Genomic DNA, 22,007 nt, shown 5'->3' with positions numbered 1-22,007 from the left:
CAGCTCTGCACTCGGGTCTGTCCTTGTGTCTGTGTGTCCGCCCCCCTCCCTGGCTGTCGGAATTCTTTGTTTTCCCTGCCCCTCTGGCCGCGCTTTCGGCCTTCCCCTGCGTGTGCCTCTGGCTCAGGGCCTCAGTTTTCCCATCAGGGCAACGGAGAAGGTAGTGGGCCGTCCAGCAAGGTTAAGGGCGCGAAGCCGCTTCGATCTCCCGGGTCCCTAGAAGGCCCTCTCCCCATCTCGGCGCCCCGCTCCGCCCCTCGGAATTCCCGGCCCCGCGGGGAGGGGGCGGATCTGGCAGGGAGGAGGGGCGGGAGAAAAGAGCTAGAAAGTTTTCAGCAACTTTTCTGAAGCGTCGGTCTTAGGAGCGGATGCGCGTGGCTTGCGCAGGCGCGGTGGGAGGATGGCAGTGGGCGCCCTGCTGGCCCAGCCCCCTACTTTTCCAAGCTTGAGTAGCACAGCTGGGTCACAGCTGGGCGGGGGCGGTGGTGTCTCGGGTGGCTTGTTGCTCCTCTCCTACTGGCTGGATGCCTAAGCTCCGCCCTTCATCTCTATTCGTTCGCTTTGCGTCCCACTAGCTCCGAATCAAGCTATTGGTTGTGTCTACGGGCCTCTCTATTGGCCTACCGGGGGCTTCCTCCCCACAGCAGAGACTTCGCGGAGCTTAGGGCAGACCAGAAAGTATTTTATTCGCAAGGGTCGGGGGTGGGTTTATAGATGGGGACAGACAATAAATACCGAGGAATGTAGAGTCTCAGTGCATCCAAAACGTGGGTCCCGGAGTCTGTCAGTGAGTCAGAGGACAAGGTCAATAAATACCCACACTGCCTTGGGGGAAGGGATGTGCAGCAGTGGCTCCAACGGCAGCATATGTGAGGAAGGGGTCGTCGCAGCATCCCTAGGAGCGGGGCTGTTCAAAGCCAGAGGCTCCCATGAAAGCTGGTAGAGGTTGTGCTGATCGTTTGCTATGGGACTGGGACCTCCCCAGAGATCAGGGGCTCATAAACAAGGATTTATGGTTTGTGACCAGTGGCTGGAAGCGTGAAAAGTGAAATCGGATGGGCTGAGCCGTTTGCCTATCCACGTCGGGCCTGAGTAAAGTGGTCGGCGAATGTCCTGGCAGCAGCGGCAGCATTCAAGCCGCCTGCCCTGCAGGAACCAGGTTCCTGCGCACGGGTCCTGCTCCTCCCTCCCCGGCCACCAGGGGGCAGGCCCGGATCACAGGAGCGGAGCCGGGTGGGGTCACAGGCTCGCAGGAGTGTAGAGTGAGGTGGCTGGAGGGGGAGGGAGGATGGGCACAGAGACGCTCTGGGCCATTCCCAGGTCACCCGGCTTTCCAAGGGGGCCTAGATGAAAGATGGCTTGGAGTCTTAGGGTTCAGGGGGCGAAGGTGGCTCCCGGGAAACACCAGATTGGGGTATAGGCCACCAACCCAGTGCAGCCCAGTGTGGCGGCAGCAGCCAGAGCAACGGCGAACAGGAGCAGGCAACGCGCCTCGGATAGGCCAGACCTAAGGACCTGCAGGCAAGAGGGCAGGATTAGCAACTGGCTCCAGGGAGCAGCCCAGCCTGTACCCATAGATGGGCCAAGAATCCTCTGAGCGCATCCCTGATGCCCCACAGCCCACAGTTACAGTTGACTGCTCGCAAGCCTGAGCTCCCTTCAGAACTCATCATTGGCTACTTCGTAGTGGCTTGTGTTGATTGGCCGCCCGATCACCCTCCCTCCCTGCAGTGGGCCGAGCTCCACAGGGGCACAGCAAAGCGGTGGTGACACTCAGTGGGCGGAGCGAGGCAAAAGCCCGTGACGGGAGGACTTGGGACATACCCTGGCAGGGAGCAGCAGGTGACGGCGGTGCACGGGGCCTGGCCCCACCAGCGGGCATTGGCCCAGAGCCACGGCCGGGGGGCCATCTAGCTGGAGAGAGAAGGGACAGGTGACCCGATCGGAGCCCAGCCCGGCCGGCTGCCTTCAGCAGCAGGGCAAGAGGCAGTATAGGGAGTCAAGGCAAGAACGGGAATCTAGGAAATTCCTTTGGGGAAGATTTGGCAAAGGGCCTGAAACAAGGGAGAGCTGGTAGATGGCAGACTGAGTGAAGGGTATCTTCCTTCTAGAGCCCCCAAAGAGAGCGAGCCCTAATGTGGACGGGGAGATGGGCAGATCTGAGTGGGGATGGGGAAGAAAGGGGTCTTACATGGGAAGGTGGATCCATGGCCCAGGGACTGGGGACCCCCATGACAGCTGGAAGGAGAAGAGAGGTGTATGGAGCGTGGAGGGCGGAAAAGGGCGGTGGCTCGGCGTGCCCCAGCCTGGGACCCTCCCCTGTCCCAAGTGTCCACACACCCAGCACGCCCCCATCTTCACCCGGTGCCCTCCTGGCCTGGGGTGTGTGAGGGACTCGCCTGGGGCTCCCGGAGGCTGCAGCATCTCCATCCGCTCTTGAAGCTGCCGAACGTGAGCCTCCAGGTCTCGGTTCCGGACTTCGGCCTCCTGCAGTTGGCTGCAGGAAAACAGGAAGGTAAGCCAGCCCATAGGGTGAAGGACTGGGAAGGTTGCTGGCACCCCGCACTCTGACTCCAACCTGGAGAAGTTCTGGTTGGCAGTGCGGATGGCTTCCAGCTCGCGGCTCAGGCTCTGCCGGGTGAGAACCTCCTCCTCCAGGGCTTCCTGGAGCTCCCGCAGCGTCACGACGGTCTCAGCCTCTGCTACAGGGACAGCTGGTGGGCCGGCCACTTCTGCCTGTAGGTGGGGATAGAGTTTGGGACCACCACTGGGCTCAGTCCTGCACACCCTTCCCCTGGCCTTCTGTTTGGTAACCTAGTAGGTTCTGGGACAGTCAACACGGGCACTGAAGGGCTGTCATCAGAACTTGTGTCCCTCCCAATCCCACAGTGCTTCAGACAAATCTGGCTTTACCCATAGGCCTCTGGCCTGATCTCTACATCCTCCCCTCCTCCTTCCAAGGCCACCTACCACCTGTAGCTTTAAGAAACAGCATCTCACCTGGTGAGCTCTGGCCTCATTCTGATAAGGACCCCTAACTCAGCCTCCTCCAGGTGATCAGCAGTCCCTCCCTCCCTTCCAGCCCTGGTTGGTGTTGCTTTCGGACACCACACCCAACCCGGGTAGCATCTACCTCTGAGCTGCGGATTCCCTAGTTCTCTGTTATTTTTCACTCTTAGACAGGGTCTCATTGCATAACACAAGCAAGCCTTGACTTTGGGATGCTTCCTGAGTAGCTAGGGCATGCTACTGGGTCTTACTGAAGCAGCAGCCTGCCAGGGGCCACTGCAATGTCCTGTAAACTGCAGCGCTTGGCTCAGCAAGTGCACCCACCCAGCAAGCTCTGCCCTTCTCTCTGCAGGTTCTTGGTCAGCCCTCTCCTCTGTCTACTCACCACTTGATTGGGTGGGGACACTGGTGGCTCCAAGTTGAGCACTTGCAAGTCTGCCTCAGGCAACTGCAGGGCCTCCAGTTCCATAGGGGTGGGGTCCAGGACCTCATTGTCTCTGAGAAGAGGAAGAGGCTGCCAAACAGGGATCTGGGGCTCCCTAGCCTGTAGGCAGGCCAGGCTTCCAAGACCCCATGGCTCAAGGAGGACCAGGGCAAACTGCCAGAGCTAGTTGACAGCCCCTCCTCTGCTTAACAAAGCCTCTGCTGACAGGACCTCTGCCTCTTGGCTACCTTGCTGGCTGACTGAGCAGTATGGCTCTACAGAGGGTGGGCTATATATCCTCTTCTACCCAGTGTGGGATAGAAGCTGCTATCAAAACATAGGCTGAGCTGGGCGATGGTGGCGCACGCCTTTAATCCCAGCACTCGGGAGGCAGAGGCAGGCGGATCTCTGTGAGTTCGAGACCAGCCTGGTCTACAGAGCTAGTTCCAGGACAGGCTCCAAAGCCACAGAGAAACCCTGTCTCGAAAAACCAAAAACAAAAAAACAAAAACAAAAAAACAAAAAAAAAAAACCATAGGCTGTTCTTAGTTAGCTGTGCCTGTCTGGGACATGCCCAATGGTAATCACCTGTACAAGCTTCCTCTAAGTGCTCCTGCTTCCCAGTTTACTCCTGAGAAGTGGCCTATTCATTTGTCATTTTGTGGCAATGCAGATTAAGCCAGGAAATCATACAGGAGAGTTAAGATCTCTCTGTTGTTAAGATAGGGTTTCTATGCGTAGCCCTGGCTGTCCTGGAACTCACTCTGTAGACCATGTTGGCCTCAAACTCAAGATTGCCCATTTCTGCCTCCCCGGGTGGTGGGATTAAAGGCATGTGCCATGCCTGAATAGGTTTTTTTTTTTTTAAGGATTTATTATTATCTTTAGTACTTTTTAAATCTTTGTCTTTCTTTTGAGACAAGAGTTCATGTAGCTTAGGCTGCTATAGCTAATGATGACTGTGAACTTTTGATCTCCCTGTGCTTGTATGACAGGTGTGACCCACCATGCATCCTTTCCACAGTGCTGAGGTCAAAGCCCAGGACCTGAGTGTGCTAGGCAAGCACTCCCCCCAGAGCTGGGGATGCTCTCCTCTACGGGGCCATGCTCCCAGTCCAAGAAGCACTGTCTTACCTGAATAACTGATTTCTTGTTTTGTTTTGTTTTGCAGACCAAGCTCTTACTATGTACCGTACTGTACCAGGTTGGCCTTGACCTTGTGACTCTCCTACCTCCACTACCCCAGTACTGACACCACACGTGTGCCACCACATGCCTAACCAATAATGAATTTATTTCTGGTATTTCAAGACAAGTTCTCACTCTATAGCCCAGGCTGGCCTCCTTGATGGTGGGGTTCCAGGGTAAGACACCCTGCCTAACAATAGAGGATGCTGTCTATCTTTTGTTTCTTGTAGCCCAGGCTGGTATTAGACTCACTATATAGCCCAGAATGGTCTTGAACTTCTGATCCTCCTGCCTCTACTCTAAGTGCTGGAATTACAAGTTTGTGCCACCACACCTAGCATAATGAATGGATGCTTTGAAAAGGCTTTACTGACCAGGCATGGTGGTACATGCCCATAATCATAGCACTGTAAGGCCAGCTTAGGCTGTATGAACAAGATCCTGCCTCAGAAAAGAAGACAAAAAACTTTAAAAACTTAAAAGTTGTTTTATTGTTATGTACTCCAATAAGTTAATGTTCTTAAAATAAACTGTCAGATTCCAGGCCTGTTTCCTAAGAACCTGGGTCCTATGACATATCTTAGAAACATAAAAGTCAATAGCTGGAAGATTCTGGAAGGCTGAGAATAGATTTTGGGTTATACAACTGAACTGAAATGCTGAAGTACATATGGCCAGGAAAGCCAGAGCTACATAATAGAGAGACTGGTCTCAAAAAAGCAAAACAAAACAAAGTACATATGTGTTCCTGTAGAGGCTAGTCTTATGTCAACTTGATACAAGCTGACATCATCAAAGAGGAGGGAACCTCAATTAAGAAAATGCCTTCAAGCCCGCTGGTGGCAGTGGTGGCCCATATGTTTAATCTCAGCACTTGGGAGGCAAAGGCAGCCTAGTCTACAGAGTGAGTTCCAGGACAGCCAGGGCTACTCAGAGAAACCCTGTCTCAAAAAACCACCAACCTAAAACCATCAAGCTTCAGGCAAGCCTATAGAGCATTTTCTTAATTAGTCATTGATGGACGAGGATCCAGCCCATTGCTGGTAGAGCAAGCCAGTAAGCAGCACCCTCCATGGCCTCTGCAACAGCTCCCGCCTCCAGGTTCCTGCCCTATTTGAGTTTCTGCCCTGACTTCCTTCAGTGATGTACAGTAATGTGGAGTGGAAGCCAAATAAACCCTTTCCTCCCCAACCTGCACTTGGTCATGGTGTTTCATTACAGCGACAGAAACCCTAACTAAGACAGTTCCTAAGAAACCTTGGTTTCAAACTGACTGACTGAGGTGAGCCTTCACACACACATAGCCAGTAGGCAATCACGCTTACCTGAGGGCCATGCAAGAGTAGGAGTAACCCACGAAAGGCAGGTGGACCCCAAGTGGCATGTCCTCCTGCATGTCCGATAGTGTCTCCTATGGAAGAGGTGCAGGGCTGTGGCCAACAATTGTCAGGGTTGGCCCCTCACCCCTCTCTAATCATAGCATGACTGTCCCCATTAAGCCAACCCCATGAGTTAAGGTGTCCCTTCTATCATTTTCTCTTCTATCTTGTTGCTTCTTGTTGGGCCTCGGCCCACACCACACTTTTCTCTACTGCAGTGGGCCACGGCAGGACCTAGAGCTTGCTGAATCTACTGCTGAGAGAGCACTAGCCTGAGAGAGGATCTCCTGCCTCCCTTGGAATCCTTTGGGGCCTCAGCTCAGTCTCCTCCAAGAAGCTCTTCAGCACCTTCCAGGCCGGGTCCATCTTAGCCTTGCTAACAGTGAGACCTCACTGTCTGGAGAACTGGTCACCTGTGTGTCCTCAAGTCTGAGTGGGCACATTGCAGTGCTCTAGGTAATGATGTGGGACCAAAGAAGGTGGTCACTCCATTGTTTTATTTTTCAAGGGGGAGGTCTCACTATGTAGCCCTGACTGGCCTGGAACTCACGATGTAGACCATGTTGGCCTTGATCCACCAGAGATCTACCTGCCTCTGCTTCTGAAGCCCTGGGATTAAAGGTGTGCGCCATCACACCTAGCTGATCATCCCAATTTTATGAGGGGGTTAGGGAAGTCCCCTTAACCACTCAGGAATTGCAGGTACGTACCCCGCCCCCGCTCACCATGGCAGTGAGCCGGTCCTCTACCACATCAAAGTTGCAAGTGTCCGTGGCACCCTCGAAGTCTGGTGTAAAGGGGGGTACACTGTCTCGGAGAACCTCCCAATCAAGGCCACAGAAGAAAGGGTGCTTCTGGAAATCACCTGCCCCACCTCGGCCTAGCCTTATCTCCGCAGGGCACAGCAGTCCCCGAATGAGATCTTGAGCTTCCTCAGGGACACCCGTGTCTGCCAGAGGCAGAGACAGGTGTTCCTGTTCAGAAAGCAGAGAAAAGCGAGTCAGTCCTGGGTTGAAGAGCTGCCTCATTGGGCAAGAGCACTGGCTGTTTCAGCAGAGATATCACGGTTCTATGTCCCGGCACCCACATGGCAGCACACAAGTCTGTCTCTACTTCCAGGGGACCACATGCCCTCTGACTTTCGTGAGCACTTACATAGTGCACAGACATACAGGCAACTTAAACTTATACATACTTATATAAATATCTTTTTAAAAAAAAAGCCTGGGAGCATGTGCCATCATGCCCGGCACCCTGCATGGCTCCCATGCTCACCTTGTAATGAACAATCTTGGCATATGTCTCAGCCGTGGAGTCGGCGTAGAAGGGTGTCTGCCCGTAGAACATCTCATAGGCGAACACGCCCAGCGCCCACCAGTCACACTCAGGCCCGTAGCTACCTGCCCCAGGCCCTCCGCCAACAGCCTGCAGAATCTCAGGAGACAGGTAGTCCGGGGTGCCCACAGCCACCAGCGACCTCACCTGTGCCAACCAGACCTGAATGCTTAAGCCCTTCCCCTGACTGTACAATCTGGAGCACAGGATGTCCCCAGTAAAGCTCCTTTCTTGCTCCACATCCAGCCCAGCCCTTACCCAAGCTCCACTCTTCAGGTCTCCAACCCAACCCCACCTCCTGCACCTTCTGCTCCCTAACTGGTGGGGAGAATTTCACCAGGCTCTTCCCATCATACCTTTCCATCAGGCTGGAGTTTGAGGCAGGAGCCAAAGTCGGCCAGACGGATGTGCCCACACCGGTCCAGCAAAATGTTATCTGGTTTGATGTCCCTGTGCACAGACAAGGAAGGAGGTGCTTGAAAGACTGCACTCCTGGGTCCCATCAGGCTCGGTCCAGTTCCACCCCAGCAGGGATTCTACAATTCTAGACCCCATTCCTGCCCCCAATGGGATCTGACCTCAAAGTACCCTTCCTTCCCACACAAACTCTGCTAACCCTCCAAGGGCCCTGCCACGCCCACCTGTGCACGTAGCCCAGCCGGTGCACCGAGTCTATGGCCATGACAATCTCGGCCAGGTAGAAGCGCGCCATCTCGGCGGGGATCCGCTCCCCAAACTTGCTCAGCAGCGTTAGCAGGTCCCCGCCCACGTAGTATTCCATGACCAGGTACTGGGAGCAGGCGTGTCACAGGGGGTTGGTTGCCCCCAAGACTCCCTGAGACACCCCATCCCCAAGCATAGAGCCCTCCACTGTGATAGAGTGCCCCAGAGATCCGAACCAAGGCCAAACCAGACATCACCTCTTTTCTCGTGAAAGGTCCCTCTTCTTCCTGAGACATATTCCTACCCACCCCCGGCCTATGGCTGCACTCCCTACTTCAGCTTTCTTGACTTGAGGTGGTGTATCTGTCACTCCTTCCTGGTCACCCAGGCCCAGAGCTCACCAGGTAGTTCTCATCCTGGAAGGCAAAGTGCAGCTGCGTGATCCAGCGCCGGTCCCCTTTCACCAATACATCCCTTTCTTCCCGGAAGCACGACACCTGTGAGGCAGGAGTGAAGCTGCAGAAGGTGAGCTGGAGAGATAAGGGTGCCTCCCCCAGCCCTGGTCCTCACCTCGCCTCTCTTCAGCATGTCCCACTTATTCATAATCTTCATGGCATACACCTGGCCTGTCTGTTTCATCTTCACCACCGCTACCTAAAGGCAGAACCGGGATGATAGCAGAGGTGGCAGGGAAAACAGCAAGGCTCACTCAGATAGGACTCCACCCTTATCTCCACCCAGCCTTAGCCACGCCCCCCACGCACAACACCCACTGACCCCCCCCAAACCCCGCCTCCACCCAAGCCTCAGGTTCAAGCTCATTCATCAATTTTTAAGGCTATGCCCCACCCACCTCAAGTAAAGTTCCACTCTCGGGTCCCTCAAGACTCACCTCACTGAATGCCCCTCGCCCGATCACCTTCAGAATCTCAAAGTCATCCCTCTGCAGTCGGACCTCCTTAAGCCTTGCTGCAATGGGATCCACTGGGTGGGGGTGGAGGGAGGAAGAGCCAAAGGTCACGAGAACACTAGAGGCAAGTATGGTACCCTCAGTCTCCTCTTCCCTCTGCCCCTTAGGTTGATTAGGGTTCTGCTTCCAAAACCTCTGTGATGTTTGGGGGCCCAGAACTGTTTCCACAGGACTGTAGGGCTGAAAGGGAGGCAGAGGGAAGGAAGCCCAAACCCATGTGACATTAGGGTGCTCAGTCAGGTCCCCTGAGATTCTCATTTAATGTCTTGCACCATGGCCTCAAAAGGCAGTGGTGTCTAGCACAGCCAATGTGAAGACTGCACTTGGGAAACTTTAGTAGAGCCTGGAGTGGGGGAGGGCACAGCCCACCAGCATCCTAGACACTGCTAGAAGCATTCTTGGTCTCCAAAGTGGGTAGAAGAGCCTTCTTACAGCCAAAGTTCCAGGATATAAGGTCTTGCGCTAGGGTGCTTCAATAGGAGGGGAAGGCAGCCAGGTCAGAGGCTGGCAACTAGGGGGCAGGGGGCAGAGAGAGACCAGGCCTCCTTTGGGAAGTGGTCAGGACTGAGAGTAAGGATGGAGGAGGAATGAGTATAGGAAAGAGGGAGATGGTGGGTCATGGAGAAGAGAGGGGCTCGGGTAAAATGGGCCGTCAGAGAAGACACAGCCAGGGCCAAGGCTGAGGGGGGGTTGGGAGGAGAGAGCCAAGGCATTGAGCCCTTTTAAGGCAGCGGGAACCCAGGCCCCCTCCCCCGCCCAGGCCTGGCAGGGGAGGGGAGGGGCCCACGGGATACTGCTCGGGCCACAAAAGGACTGCTCCTTTCCAGTGGGCCAGACCCCCACCCCCACCCCTGTTCTCAGTTTACCCTCTACTAGCCCTGCCCCATCCTCTGCAAAAAGGGAGGTTGAAGGAGTCCCTGAGGGCTGCAGAGAAGAAAGTCCTCCACAGGCTTAGTGGCCTAGCCCATGGCCTCCACCTTTCCATCTATGAAATGGGGGAGGAGAATGAGCTGGGGCCACAAACATGGGCATACAGGACAATGACCAAGAGCAGGACCCTTAATGATGGGCACAGAGCAACAAAACAGCATTATTTGTAAGGAGGCTGGGGTAAGCCTGTACTCTGGCTGATGTGGAGCAGAGGCAGATAAGGTCCAAGCCCATCCACTAGGCCTCAGAAGACCTTTGCAGAAGGGCATTTAAGTTGTGAGGGGAACTAGAGGCCTTGAGCTAGAACCACGAAAGCAGGTGGAAAGCCAAATGAGATCCCCCGTCTGGGCAGCCCGGTCCAGGAGGGTCCAAGACACACTCCGAAGCTGAAAGTGTTCCTCCTTAATTTGGGGGACATAAAGGATGCTGGGTGGCGCCTGTTTGCCGGGCTGGTTCTCCCCCAGGGCCTCTGTGAGTCACTGTGCCCTCACAGCTCCTGGACACCTGTCAGGGCAGCTGGGGAGGCAGACGCCAAACACCTGCCTACAGGCCGCACCCTGGCAGCTGCCCCACGCTCTCCCTCCCCACACTCTGGGAAACCAGGGAGGGGCTGTATTTTGGAGGGTGAGGGTCCTATAAGAGAAAGCTACCAGGCCCCTTTGTGGGTGCAGAGAAGGCAGCAGGTTGTACCCACCCCAGCCTGCACTGGCTGAGTCATGGCTGGCCTCCACTGACCCTAGTCTGCCCCAGCAGGGGAGCTTGGGATCAAGGCCTGAACTCTGCTTGAGTCCCAACAGGAAGACCTCTTCAAGCCTCCTGCCCTCCACAGCCAGTTCCTGCCCTGTAGACCCACCTCTGCCTTGCCCCTCCACCCCATGCCTCCTGCCCATACTCACCCCACTGCAAGAAGTCGGCCACATACTTGTCCTGGGCTAGGTGGGAGGCGCCCAGCTCCTGGTGGACGCCCAGGAGAAGGTCGAGCAGGGGCTCCAGCCCCAGGAAGCCGGGGTCCAGCACCAGCTGCTGGAGCTGCCTCAGCCGCACCTCGGCTGACATGTTGGGCAGGCAGCACCATGGCCCCTCCCCGGGCCGGAGCTCGGGGTCTTCCTGTCACGGGGCCTGGCTACCCCCGTCCAGGCCCCAGGACCCTGGCTGCATGTCTGCCTGTCCCTGACTATCCCTTGGGTCCCTCTGGCCAGTTCTAAGGCTGAGGCCTCCTCCTCTTTTCCCCACCCCTTGGCCCAGCCCCCCTCCCGCCTCCCAGCTTTAACCCCTCCTAAGCCAACACCCCAACTCCTTTCTTTCAGGGCCCCTCAAAACTCTTTGATGCCCAATGTCAAAGGATTGAGTAGTACTCCACAGATGACCCCCCCAAAGCCCCTACCCACCCACAAAAGGGTAGAGCAGAGGGAGTTACAGGTGTGAGGTGTCACTGCCCAGAAGTGCCAATCTAAGTTCAGAGCTGGGAGGGGTGGGGAAAGGGGCTGATGCCTAGGCCCACAGGGGAGGGGGGCAGAGGCCAGGGGCAGCTTCTTCGTGACTCAGCAATGGATTCCGACTTTGGGACAGTTAAATTTAGTTCCTGTGCCTGCTGTATTACACGCCCCCCCTTTTTTGGCAGGAGGTGGAAGGGAGATCAGGAGGGAACCTAGCCAGCCACCAGGGCCAGGGGTGACCTGCTGGCCCAAGCCTGGGGGAGGCAAGTGATGGAGCCAGGCCCTCTCCAAGTGAGAGAGACCCCAAAATAGCTCCCTGGCCACAGGCCGGGGCAGCCACATTCCTGCCCAGGCTAGGATTAGAGACAGAAACATTTTGGGGGTTGGGGGTGGAGCCATCTGGACAGCCAGCCAGGAGACATGTTAGTGTCTTTCTAGGGTGGCCAGTTCTCTGGGGAGGAAATCATGGCCTCCAGCAGCTGGCACTTCAAGGGCCAGGGGCACCAGGCTGCAAAGGCATGTCCAGAAGATGAGGCACAGCTCAATTCCCAGCACTCTCCCCCCTCCCAGAAGAGCATGCTTGGATAGTCCTGACACTTCAAAACAAGTTTCAACACCTCTGAAGGACCTAGCAGGAAGGGGCCACCTCAGTCTCTTGATTCTGAGGGTCAGGGATTCTTCTTCCAAAGGACTCTGCTCAGGGCTAGGGGATGGGGAGGCAGAGTAAATTGGCCTTCCTTTGGTCAGAGCACAGCCCCCAGACCCCACCCCCAACACATCCCAGGGAACAGAGATAACCCTGTGCCGGGACGGACACAGACACAGACACAGACAGACAGACAGACAGACACACACACGCACACACGCCCTAGGGAACAGAGACACTGTGCAAACAAAGACTTTAGTATAAATAAGAGGTCCGGGGGGGACAAGGAGGGCCCTGGGGACTTCCATAATTTAACACTCTTCAAAAGCACAAACCATAGCAAGGGGTGGGGGTGTGGGCTGGCTGGGGGCACCCCCCAGCCCTCTCACCCAGGGGCACTGTGGACTTGGGCTGTTGTGGGTGGAGTCTCTCCCAGGAGTGACCAGTCACATGCTGAGACAGGGATGTGGGTTAACACTGATGCTTCAGAGGACAGGTCATTGTACTTGGCAGTGGGCAGAGGCCAGGGCTGAGGCACACAGGCCTCTACAACCCCATGGTTGGGCCAGTCTAGGGGAATCCCCAGCACTTGGACAGGGTGGGGTTTGCAGCAGTCCTTCCATCATGATTAGTCTTGTTAATACAGGGATCCTTGAGGTCAGCAGGGAGGATTATGGCTAGGAGGCTGGGGGCATGGGACATCCACAGCTTCACACCACAGTGCCACTGGGGGAGTTGCCTGGTTGGGAGGAGATGCCCTGGGGAGGATGAAAGGGAGGCTGAATTAGACAACACCTGGGCTTCTGCCAGTGCTGGGGTTGGGGGGGCATCCGATGGGGGCCCCCTGGCTCCCAGTCCTAGAGCTGACATCCTGGCTAGGAACAACAGCTCAGCAGCCTTCCCTGCCCCAGGAGATCCTGGGCAGACAAGACAGGACAGTGGAGAAGGAGAGACTGGGGCCCACTTCCAGCTTGGGGATTGGTCCTACCTCTACCACTGACTTGCTGGGTGACCTGGGCCAATTTGCTTCCCCTGTCTGGGCCTCGGTCTCCTCGTCTGTAAACTAGGGAGACAGAGAGGTGCCTTTTAGAGTTCACACTCCCCAAGTCCTACCATCCTGCCTTCGCTGAGGCTGCTCTGACTTTTAAGGCTTCTGAATTCTAACATTCCACAGCAAAGGATCTGGGGGACTGAAGGCAGTGTGGGGTTCCAGATGCTGAGCCCACATGCTAAAGAACCAAGATAGACCAGTGCCAGGTTTTCATCTCACCAACTAAGAGCACAACCACCACTCAGCCCATCTGCAAGGCACAGTGACCAGGATCACACACCAAGCACAAGTGCAGGCCTGAGCCCCTGTGATTCCCATCCAGGCCTTTAGCTCAGAAATGGAGAAAAAGAGGCAAGCCAGAAGCCAGGCCCTCGGTTCAATCTCAGACCAACAGTGTCAGCCCCAAAATAAAGTTTCACCATTTAAAATGCAGATTTCCCATAAAAATAGGTTCTGCCCTGAGTGTTAAGTGCTAAGGGTGGGCCAGATGGGCCATCCATCAGAGGTTCTTCACATGGGGCTGTGGGCCCCACCACTCTGTCTCCTACACCTGACCTCTCTGCTGACTGATGCCTGGCATCCAGGAGGCTCATGACTCAGAGGGGAGCAGGATGAGAGGATCCTGCCCAGGGTGGGTGGACTCACCGCCTTGCCTGGCCGAGCCCAGGTGCAGATGAGGCCCTCCTGGCAGGCAGTGATGATACAGTCCTCCAGGAACAGCAGCACAGTCAGGCGCTCCTGAGCGATCTTCTTGCACACGAGCGGCTCCAGTAGTGGGACCTCATGAATTCGAGGACACAGTGCTGTGCCCAGCACCTTGGCTGGGTCCAAGCGGCTACGGGGAGCGGGGCCACTGAGCTTGTCGTTGCTGCTATTGCCCCCACTGCCCCCTCGGCTGATGTTCCCCAGGCTGTGGTAGCGCTTGTGTTCCTTTTCAGCCACTCGGTCCCGCCTCTCCTGCAGGGTCAGCGTGGCGAAGCGGCCAATGCTGAATGGTGTGCCGGGCTCCATTGCCGCACTAGGCCCACCAGCTTTGCCACCACCAGCTGGGTGTGGGAGGCTGTTGGAGCGCGACAGGGAGCGGGGCAGGGGGCCTGTGCCTGTCTCTCCAGCCCGAGAGCTACCAGAGGCTGGTGGGGTGGCCCCAGGTGTGCCTGGGAGGGTGCGGGTACGGGCCAGAGAGGGATGAGGGGAGAGCACATCCTCTGTAAGGTCCCACAGGCAGAACTGTGTGTCCTGGCCAGCTGAGCCAAAGCGGTAGGTGATGGAGCCAGCCTTGGGTAGTGGGGACAGTGGGGCTCCTGTGTCTGAGTTGGTGGCTTCAGGCTCTTCCTCCTCACCACTGGGATCCCCATCACCACTGGCCGATGTTGCTTCCTCTGCTCGCGTGGTGTAGGGATCGAAGGCCACAGCATTGACCCAGGACTTGTGGCCATGGCCTCGAGCCACTACACGACCCTCCGTGAAGGACCACACAGTAACCAGGTCATCTTCCCCTCCCGTCACCACATAACGGCCATCAGGGCTCCAGCACACACACAGCAGACCCCCAAAGTAGCTCTTCATGAGGCCACGAAGAAGCATGCTGTCAAAGTGGAAGACACGGAGGCAGCCATCCTGGCTGACACAGGCTAGGTGTCGGCCATCGGGTGAGAATGCAAACTCGTTGAGGGGCCCCTCACCCACCGCCCACTTGGCCAGTGGATTGCGGGGTGCCTTGCTTTTAGCTGCATAGACAGCAAAGCCCTCACCCTGCTTCAACAGGCTATACTGGGGTGGGGTGGAGGCGCAGGGGTGGCTGACATTGTAGAGGTACAGGTGGCCACTGGCGTGAGACGCAAGGAATAGACTCTCAGACTGAGGCAGCCACTTCAGATAAGTCACCTTGGTCTTGTCAATCAGCCGCTGGAAAGGGAATGACAGGTGGGTTTGAGGGTGGTGATTACTTCTGATGGACTGTGTCCTATATCCTGAACCCCAGCTCCCCCACTGACTGAGACAGACTGCCAGATATCACAGGGACACAGGGAAGAAAGTCGCCTGTGAGGACTCTGCGGTGACTCCATGTATTGCCTATCAAAGGATTACCCTCTAGCCACTCAGCTGTTGCTTCTGTCTTCAGTGTGAGCATACAGATCCCAGAATGCCAGTTTCCCCCAAGAAAAGGTCCCTGGTACTAGTCCCAGCAGTTGGTGCAGCATCCAAAGGACACAGCCCAAGCAATGCCCTGCACAAAATGATGGCAGCCTCACCCTTTCGGCTGCACCTATCAAACCCCTCCAGGCATCTTTCCTTTTCCCAATCAAGTCTTGCTTCCAACAAAAGCTGAGGCAAAGTGCGCCCACCCCAACCACCCAGGTCCCACTGCCACCACCTGTTTCCCTGTTGGCCTCAGACACTCATAGCTGTCTCTTCCTCGGTGGCCTGAGATTAGTACATTTGAGATGAGTAAATTAGTAAAATTCTAGTGCTGCCCTGTGAGAAGCCCTACAGCTTGGGGCAAGCACTGTGATGACCCAACTCCTCTCCTGAGACCAAACTGCACCCCACTCAGGGCTGAGAAAGTCACCAGCCCTATGGTTCAGGAACAGAAGGGTATGTGGGGGACACTTCTCTGGCTCCTATTGATGAGGAGGGCAAGGTCTTTCTATGGCTTTCCAGGCCAACCCTGGTCAACACCTCCTGCTCCTTCCCAGAATGCACCTTCTGTCTTCTCTCCCTCAGCTGCTACCCTGGCCACAAAGTCAATGGCCATCCTGCCTAGGGGAGTTTATTTAAGTTGTTTAAATATTTAAGTTTATTTAAGCTTCTACTCTTGAGCCTAGGCAGACCTTGAACTTCTGATCCTCCTGCCTCAACCTCCCAAATAACGGCAATAACAGACCTGTGCTACAAGGCCTGACCCACTCTCTCTATGAAATGTCCTTCCCTGGAGGACAGCCTCCTTTAGGCTTCACTTGAGTGGCAGCTCCTGGCTGACACCTGATGAATCTGCAGTTTGTCTCCCAGCTTAAAAGTGTGGCTAGGGCTTCCATGTGCTGGCTGAGCTGCTCCTGGATAGCGGCCTGCATAGGAGGGGACCGCGGTTCTGTGAATGGGTGAGTGCATTCTTAATCCACTCAGCGTTGGGCTTCTTTGCTCCCTCGCTTCCTCTGGTCATTTGCTCATCTGAGAACATTTGTGGCCCGCCTGCCCTGGACCAGAGACAGCACAACCAGAGTACAAAGGCCCTCCCTGACGGCTTGCTAAGGTCATCTCCTGGCATTTCCTTTTAAGCCAAGTTAGTCCAACTGAGCAGTCTTTATGAATGAGTTTCTATAGTCCTGTGAGAAGGGACACAGATTCTACTTTGCAAAGGCAAACTATTTGTTCAGACAACAGATCACTCTCCCCAAACCACAGAGTAAGTCAATGATACAGCACAGACTAGACTCCAAAGCCCAAAGAGCTCAGAATTTGAAGTCAGCAAGAACATCAAGAAAGTTCCAACTGGCTATGCGCCTCAGTCTTCCAATCTGTAAGACACCTCTGATCCATCCATGGGTGAAAACGTAAGAAGTAAAGCCTTCTTTCAGCATAGGGCTGGCACAGTAGAGGACTGGGACATTTTAATAATGCCTCTCCCTCATCCTGCCCCTCTCAGGCCTATTCTGTCTGCAGGCAGCTTAGTGAGGGGGTGGGTAGATAAACAAGAAGGGAGCAATGCATGTCCTCGATCACCTCTTCATTGAAGAGCTTGCTGGTGTCCTTCTTGATGAGGTCTAGGTACTGCACCTGGCCAGCAGAGAAGCCCACCAACAAGGAAATGGTCTCTGTAGCCGCTGTAAACTGGTTGAAGTCGTGGCAGGTGGGCTGGGTCCCCTTGTAGATCCGCTTGTCGATGGGCTTGTTGAGGTCAATGGACTTGAGCCATGGGAAAAGACGAGTTTGTGGGTTAGAGCAGGGAGAGGACGGTAGAGGAAGCTGAGGTCGAGGAGGAAACCACCAAGGGGAAGCAGGGTTAACCTCGAGGGAAGTGGCTGGGTGGGCAGGTGGGGAGGGGCAGGCAACCACAGACTGGAGGGGGCTCAAACCTAGAAGGACAGCAAACACATGCTCACTTGCACACCACCCAATAAAGACAACAGACCCTTGCAAGGTGTAATTTAGGGTTACTGCTGCTCACAGCCTCAGGGTTCAGAATCCCTAAGAGCCTGGAGCTGATTCTCCTCCAGTCTTTCCAGCCACCACCACAGGACAACTCCAGGGGACTTAGAACAAAATTCCAAAACCCAAGGACTCAAAAATTCCAATATCCTAGGTTTTCAATTTTTTTGTACATGTATTATATACCTGTGTACATGGGCGAGAGGTCAGAGGTCAACATTAAGCATCTTTCTCTGTAGTTTTCCAGCTAACATTTGACACAGGTCTCTCACTGAACCTGGAGCTCACCGGTTCAGTTAGGCTGGCTGCCAGTGAGCCCTGAGGATCCTTCTGCCTCTGCTCCCTGAATTGGGGCTGCAGACATATACAGCTGCATCCTTCTACATGGGGAACCGGGATCCAAACTCCTGTCCTCATGCTTTCAAAGCACGCATTTCATCCACAGAGCCATCTCCGAAGCTTCATTTCTTCCCATTTGGAGTTCCCATCAAGACCTTAGTTCAGACACTGCTCAATCATCACGATGGTCCTTCGTTATTTTAGGTACACAATCACCCCTGGGCTCTCAGGATCCCCACATCTCTCTCTTTCCATCACCCTTACCCTTCTGGGACTCAATGGCTTTAGAGATAGATGTCTGCCACACTTGGGGATGTCCCCTGGCAGGAACTCCATCACCTCAGAATTCCCATCATTCCTCCAAACTCCCTTCATTTCCTCCAAAGCCTCACTCTCTAGACGATGCATTCTTTTTTTTTTTTTTTTGGCTTTTCGAGACAGGGTTTCTCTGTGGCTTTGGAGCCTGTCCTGGAACTAGCTCTGTAGACCAGGCTGGTCTCGAACTCACAGAGATCCGCCTGTCTCTGCCTCCCGAGTGCTGGGATTAAAGGCGTGCGCCACCACCACCCGGCTAGACGATGTATTCTTTAGGATCTCATTCACCAGTTGCTTTGTTCGCTGACCCCTAAGCTACACCCCCAGTCCTCCCTGCCTTTTACCTGTAAGACTCCTACCTTTATCACTTACAAATGCCTGACACAAGTCTCCAGACTCCCTCCAACACGCCAAGAATGCAGTATTTCTCCGTTCCCCATCTCCCCTGGGCCTGCATCCTCTTTGGATTCCCCATCGCCTGCACAATGTCTGCCCCTCGGAATCCGTAACCCCGGCCCCCCATCTCCTCTCAGAAGCTCCAACCTGTCCAGAACGCTCGCTCACTCACCACCTCCACGAACCACCCCCCCACGCGAAGATTCGCCTGCAACCTCTCAGACTCCATTAGCTCCAGGAACCAGGCTCCCCTGGGATGTCCAACCTCGGATGCTTTCTGTCACTCCGGGGACCCAGATGCTCTCGGCACCCCACGAATCGGAGCACTCACCCGTTGGCTCCCGCGGCGGCAGCAGCCGGGGTAGAAGTAAAGCTCGCGGCCCAGGTTGAAGCAGACGCGGTCTCCTCCCGCACCCAGTCCCGAAGGCGTGGAGGGCGGCTCCCCGGCGCCATCGGGCTCGCCAAGGCGCACCAGGCTGAGGCGGACGGCGGGCAGCGCGGGACCCGGTCCGGGGCCGGCGGGCGGCGGGGACGACGCAGGGCCCGCGGCGCCAGGCCCTGAGGCTGCGGCAGGTCCGGGCGGGGGCTGAGGGGGCTGCGGCGGCGCCGGGGTCTGGGCGGAGGCTGGACCCGACCTGCGTGTAGCGTCGCCGGGAAGCAGCTTGTAGAAGCCCTCGCGAGTGCGAAACTGCGACTTGATCTCAGCGCAGTCGCCCATAGCGGCGCTGGGGCCCGCGCCGCCCTCCGCGCCTCCAGCCGCCATCTTGGCCGCCCACCGGGGCCCCGCCGCTGCCCCACCGCCAGCCGCCGGACCCCCCAACCGGAAGTTGCGGACCTAGCGCCGGAAGGGGTAGGGTCGTCGCCCGGGTGACGCCTCTCCGATTGGCACCCGGAACCGAAGGTGGGCGGAGCCGAGACTGTTGCTGAGGTAACGGTTCTGGGGCTGTGGGCGGGGTGATGATATGGGCGTGGTCGACGCGACAGACTCGGGCCAGTGGTTGGCTATAGGGCGTGGCCGCTAGGAACGCCCTAGGCCCTAACAACAGCGCCCTAGGAGCCGTTTGCCTAGCAACGTTGAAACCTCAAGTGCTATTCAGAATCCTTGTGTTGTTACAGCTGACTCCAGGCGGGTTTTTTTGCCTTTTTATTAATTAAAAAAATTACTGCATTTATTTATTTTTGTGTTTTTGCATAGTCAAGCGCAATGTAGAGGTCAGAGGGAGTCAAGTCCCCTCCCACCGTGTTGGTCCTAGGGATCGGAATCAGATCCTCACGCTTGGCAGTAAGATCCTTTACCCGCTGAACCATCTCGCTGACCTTTGTTTTGCCCAGGCTGTCCTCAAACGTGACCCAATCCTTTTCTCCTCAGCCTCCAGAAGTGCTTGGCTTTCAGGCCTGAGACACCACACCCAGCTCCTTGTTTCATTTGAGGCTCAATGACTTACTTCTCCGCCCTTCATAGTCTACCTGGCAGCCTAAAGCCCTTCCCTTCCTCATTGTGGTCCCCTGCTGCTGGAGGAGTGAAGTAAAACCCTCCTGTGACCTAGCTGACTCGGCCCACCTTTTTCTTGGCTTTGTTCTTCGTGAGAGAGGTCAGCTTTGTCAATTTGACACTACCTAGAATCACTTGGAAGATAGTCTCAATGAGGGACTGTCTATAGGGTAAAAGGGGCCAAGGAAAGAACACTCCGCCTCTGACTTGACCTCCAGGTGGCAGAATCCCACCAATCCCTGAGCACAAAAAATCCCAACCACCCCTGAACTTGCCCCAGAATTAGCCTAGAAACATACAATCCCAAGGCACCCTGGAAAAGTGCACCCCCAACCCTCCACTGTGGGAGACACCATGCCCTAGGCAGGAGGTCCTAACTACATAAGCTCTGAACCCTGTCCAGTTTGTTGCAGCTTCTTACCCTAGAGGCAGTCACCCTCCTGGATTTTTCCTTCCCAATAAATCTCGTGAGGGAGGTTTGTTGTGCAGTGTGACACTTTCACTGGAGCAAGCAGATCGGTAACACTTTCCTTGGTGAAACTTTCCCCTAGAAGAGCAGAGCTGCTGCATTTGCTAACCCTGAGCAAACCTGTAACAACTTTGCTAGAACTGGGAAAGCCTTCCCGGCAGAGCAGAGCTGTTACACTTGCACTGGGGAAACCACAGGGCTGTGTAGTGATTTCGGGTAAATACCTTGGCTCCTGACTGCCTGGATACATTTCCACCAGAGCTGCAACACTTGTACTGTCTACATTGGGTTGGCCTGTGGTTATATCTGTGGGTAATTGCTTTAATTGATGTGGAAGACCCAATCCACCTTGGGAGGCACCATTCCCTAGGCAGGGGTCCTGAACCATGTAAAAGCGGAGACAAGACTGAGAACACCCAAGTAAGCATACATGTATTCCCTCTCTCTACTTCTTGACTGGGGACATTACTGCCTTGACTTCCCTACTGTGGACTGTAACCTGGAATAGCAAGCTGAAATAGTGTTTTTCTCCCCTAAGTTGCCCCTTGTCAAGGTATTTTATATTTATCGCATCAACAGAAGAAAGCTAATTCTGTTTTGCCATTTTGTGAGAGAAGGTCCCTAGCTCAGGTTGACTTCCACCTCCCTTTGTAGCTGAAGAAAACCAGGAACTCCAGGTCCTTTGCTTCTACCTCTTCCAAGCTGGTGTGACAGCATTTTGCAGTGGTGGGGACTGGAGCCAGGGCTTTGTACAAGCTGGGCAAGCACTCAAGCAACTGGTTGTGAACCACCATGTGGGTGTTGGGACTTGAACTCAGGTCTTTTGGAAGGGCAGGCAACGTTCTTAACTGCTGAGTCATCTCTCCAGTCTGCCCACTCCAAAAAAACCAAAATTTTAAAAAATAAATGAGGCTGCATGACCCAAGTTCAGTTCCCAGCCCACAAATTAGGGTGCTCACAATTGCCTGTAAGACAACAGGGGACCTGACCCCCTCTTCTGGCTTCTGAGGGCATCTTCACACACATGCATAGACACCCACATACATATAAATAAAAATAAATCTTTAAAAACAAACAAGGCAGGCGGCAGTGGCGCACACTTTAATCCCAGCACTTGGGCGGGAGAGGCAGGCAGATCTCTGTGATTTTGAAGACAGTCTGGTCTACAGGGCAAGTTCCAGGACAGCCAGAGCTACAGAAAACCCTGTTTTGAGAAACCAAAAACAAAGAAATAAATAAGCACAAACAAACAAGGAGAAGGAATGACTGAGTCCACTCCCATGGCAAATGAACGTGAAGCTTAGCATTTGTGCTGTGTGGAGTTTTATTTGGAGCACTGGGCGCTTTCCTACCCATGTCCTGCAAGGGCAGGAAACAAAAAACAACAGGAAAAATACAATCTGTTAGTACAAATAAGGGCAGAAGCTATGGGACAGAGCTTGGTGACCTCAGTCCTCCAGGTCTTCATCCTCCTCCTCCTCCTCATCCTCCTCCTCTTCCTCGGCTGCTGCCAGGGCCTGCTCCTGTGCAGCCTTCAGGGCCTGCTCCTCCTCCACTGTGGGGTCACTCATCTCCATAATCTCAGGGCCGCTGGGGTACTCTTGCTGAATCGGAGCTGGCAGGGATGGGTTGAAGTTCTCGGGGCTGTACTTGTGGCCCCAGCCAATGTAGATGTTCTCAAACTTCCTAGAGAAACAGGGAAACAGCCGGGCGGTGGTGGCGCGCGCCTTTAATCCCAGCACTCGGGAGGCAGAGGCAGGCGGATCTCTGGGAGTTCGAGACCAGCCTGGTCTACAGAGCTAGTTCCAGGACAGGCTCC

At 55.2% G+C, this 22,007-nt stretch overlaps 3 protein-coding genes across 14 annotated transcripts in view; all 3 read right to left on the bottom strand.

Annotated features, from left to right (window-relative positions):
• Positions 1 to 661: 661 nt before the first annotated feature.
• Dmpk (DM1 protein kinase) lies at positions 662 to 12,153 on the bottom strand. Of its 10 annotated transcripts, none has more exons than XM_005370263.3 (15): positions 10,795 to 12,153; positions 8,891 to 8,982; positions 8,569 to 8,652; positions 8,400 to 8,495; positions 7,977 to 8,125; positions 7,692 to 7,785; positions 7,276 to 7,482; positions 6,711 to 6,974; positions 5,947 to 6,032; positions 3,395 to 3,506; positions 2,579 to 2,736; positions 2,400 to 2,497; positions 2,192 to 2,238; positions 1,825 to 1,914; positions 662 to 1,515 (listed from the first exon to the last, which is right to left on the bottom strand). In XM_005370263.3, the coding sequence occupies exons 1-15, from the start codon at positions 10,952 to 10,954 to the stop codon at positions 1,375 to 1,377; spliced, it is 1,878 nt and encodes a 625-aa protein (XP_005370320.1). In that variant the 5' UTR covers positions 10,955 to 12,153; the 3' UTR covers positions 662 to 1,374. The 10 variants fall into 10 exon arrangements, with proteins under 10 accessions (XP_005370320.1, XP_005370322.1, XP_005370321.1 ...); XM_005370265.2 differs by having other exon boundaries at positions 6,726 to 6,974; XM_005370264.2 differs by having other exon boundaries at positions 1,825 to 1,910; positions 6,726 to 6,974.
• A 63-nt stretch (positions 12,154 to 12,216) lies between these two features.
• On the bottom strand, positions 12,217 to 19,030 carry Dmwd (DM1 locus, WD repeat containing). 2 transcript variants are annotated; one of them, XM_005370261.2, is made up of 5 exons: positions 18,559 to 19,029; positions 16,752 to 16,934; positions 13,677 to 14,936; positions 12,969 to 13,043; positions 12,217 to 12,738 (listed from the first exon to the last, which is right to left on the bottom strand). In XM_005370261.2, exons 1-5 carry the CDS (start codon positions 18,988 to 18,990, stop codon positions 12,691 to 12,693), a joined length of 1,998 nt encoding a protein of 665 aa, XP_005370318.1. In that variant the 5' UTR covers positions 18,991 to 19,029; the 3' UTR covers positions 12,217 to 12,690. The 2 variants fall into 2 exon arrangements, with proteins under 2 accessions (XP_005370318.1, XP_005370319.1); XM_005370262.2 differs by lacking the exon at positions 12,969 to 13,043 and having other exon boundaries at positions 18,559 to 19,030.
• A 2,606-nt stretch (positions 19,031 to 21,636) lies between these two features.
• The window catches only part of Rsph6a (radial spoke head 6 homolog A), a 22,917-nt gene continuing 22,546 nt past the window's right edge, over positions 21,637 to 22,007 (bottom strand). For both annotated transcript variants that reach the window (XM_005370259.2, XM_005370260.2), the window contains one exon: positions 21,637 to 21,874. In XM_005370259.2, coding sequence (XP_005370316.1) covers positions 21,637 to 21,874 — 238 coding nt within the window. The remainder of the gene's footprint in view (positions 21,875 to 22,007) is intronic.

This window comes from Microtus ochrogaster, unplaced genomic scaffold (assembly GCF_000317375.1).
Source record: "Microtus ochrogaster isolate Prairie Vole_2 unplaced genomic scaffold, MicOch1.0 UNK74, whole genome shotgun sequence".
Classification (NCBI taxonomy): domain Eukaryota; kingdom Metazoa; phylum Chordata; class Mammalia; order Rodentia; family Cricetidae; genus Microtus; species Microtus ochrogaster.
The sequence above is the reverse complement of the archived record's forward strand: the minus strand, read 5'-3'. Positions and strand labels throughout refer to the sequence as shown.

What these genes read in the sequence shown, in the direction of transcription:
- Dmpk (XM_013354860.2), bottom strand. Translation starts at nt 9,226, where the DNA reads ATGAGAATCTCAGGGGACCTGACTGAGCACCCTAATGTCACATGGGTT. An exon ending in GGCGAGGGGCATTCAGTGAG is followed by an intron (nt 8,653 to 8,890) that starts GTGAGTCTTGAG and finishes TTCTGCCTTTAG; the next exon opens with GTAGCGGTGGTGAAGATGAA. An exon ending in TGTCCCCACCCAATCAAGTG is followed by an intron (nt 2,737 to 3,394) that starts GTGAGTAGACAG and finishes CCCCACCTACAG; the next exon opens with GCAGAAGTGGCCGGCCCACC.
- Dmwd (XM_005370261.2), bottom strand. Translation starts at nt 18,990, where the DNA reads ATGGCGGCTGGAGGCGCGGAGGGCGGCGCGGGCCCCAGCGCCGCTATG. An exon ending in GCCGCCGCGGGAGCCAACGG is followed by an intron (nt 16,935 to 18,558) that starts GTGAGTGCTCCG and finishes CCATGGCTCAAG; the next exon opens with TCCATTGACCTCAACAAGCC. An exon ending in CCAGCAAGTCAGTGGTAGAG is followed by an intron (nt 12,739 to 12,968) that starts GTAGGACCAATC and finishes CATCCTCCCCAG; the next exon opens with GGCATCTCCTCCCAACCAGG.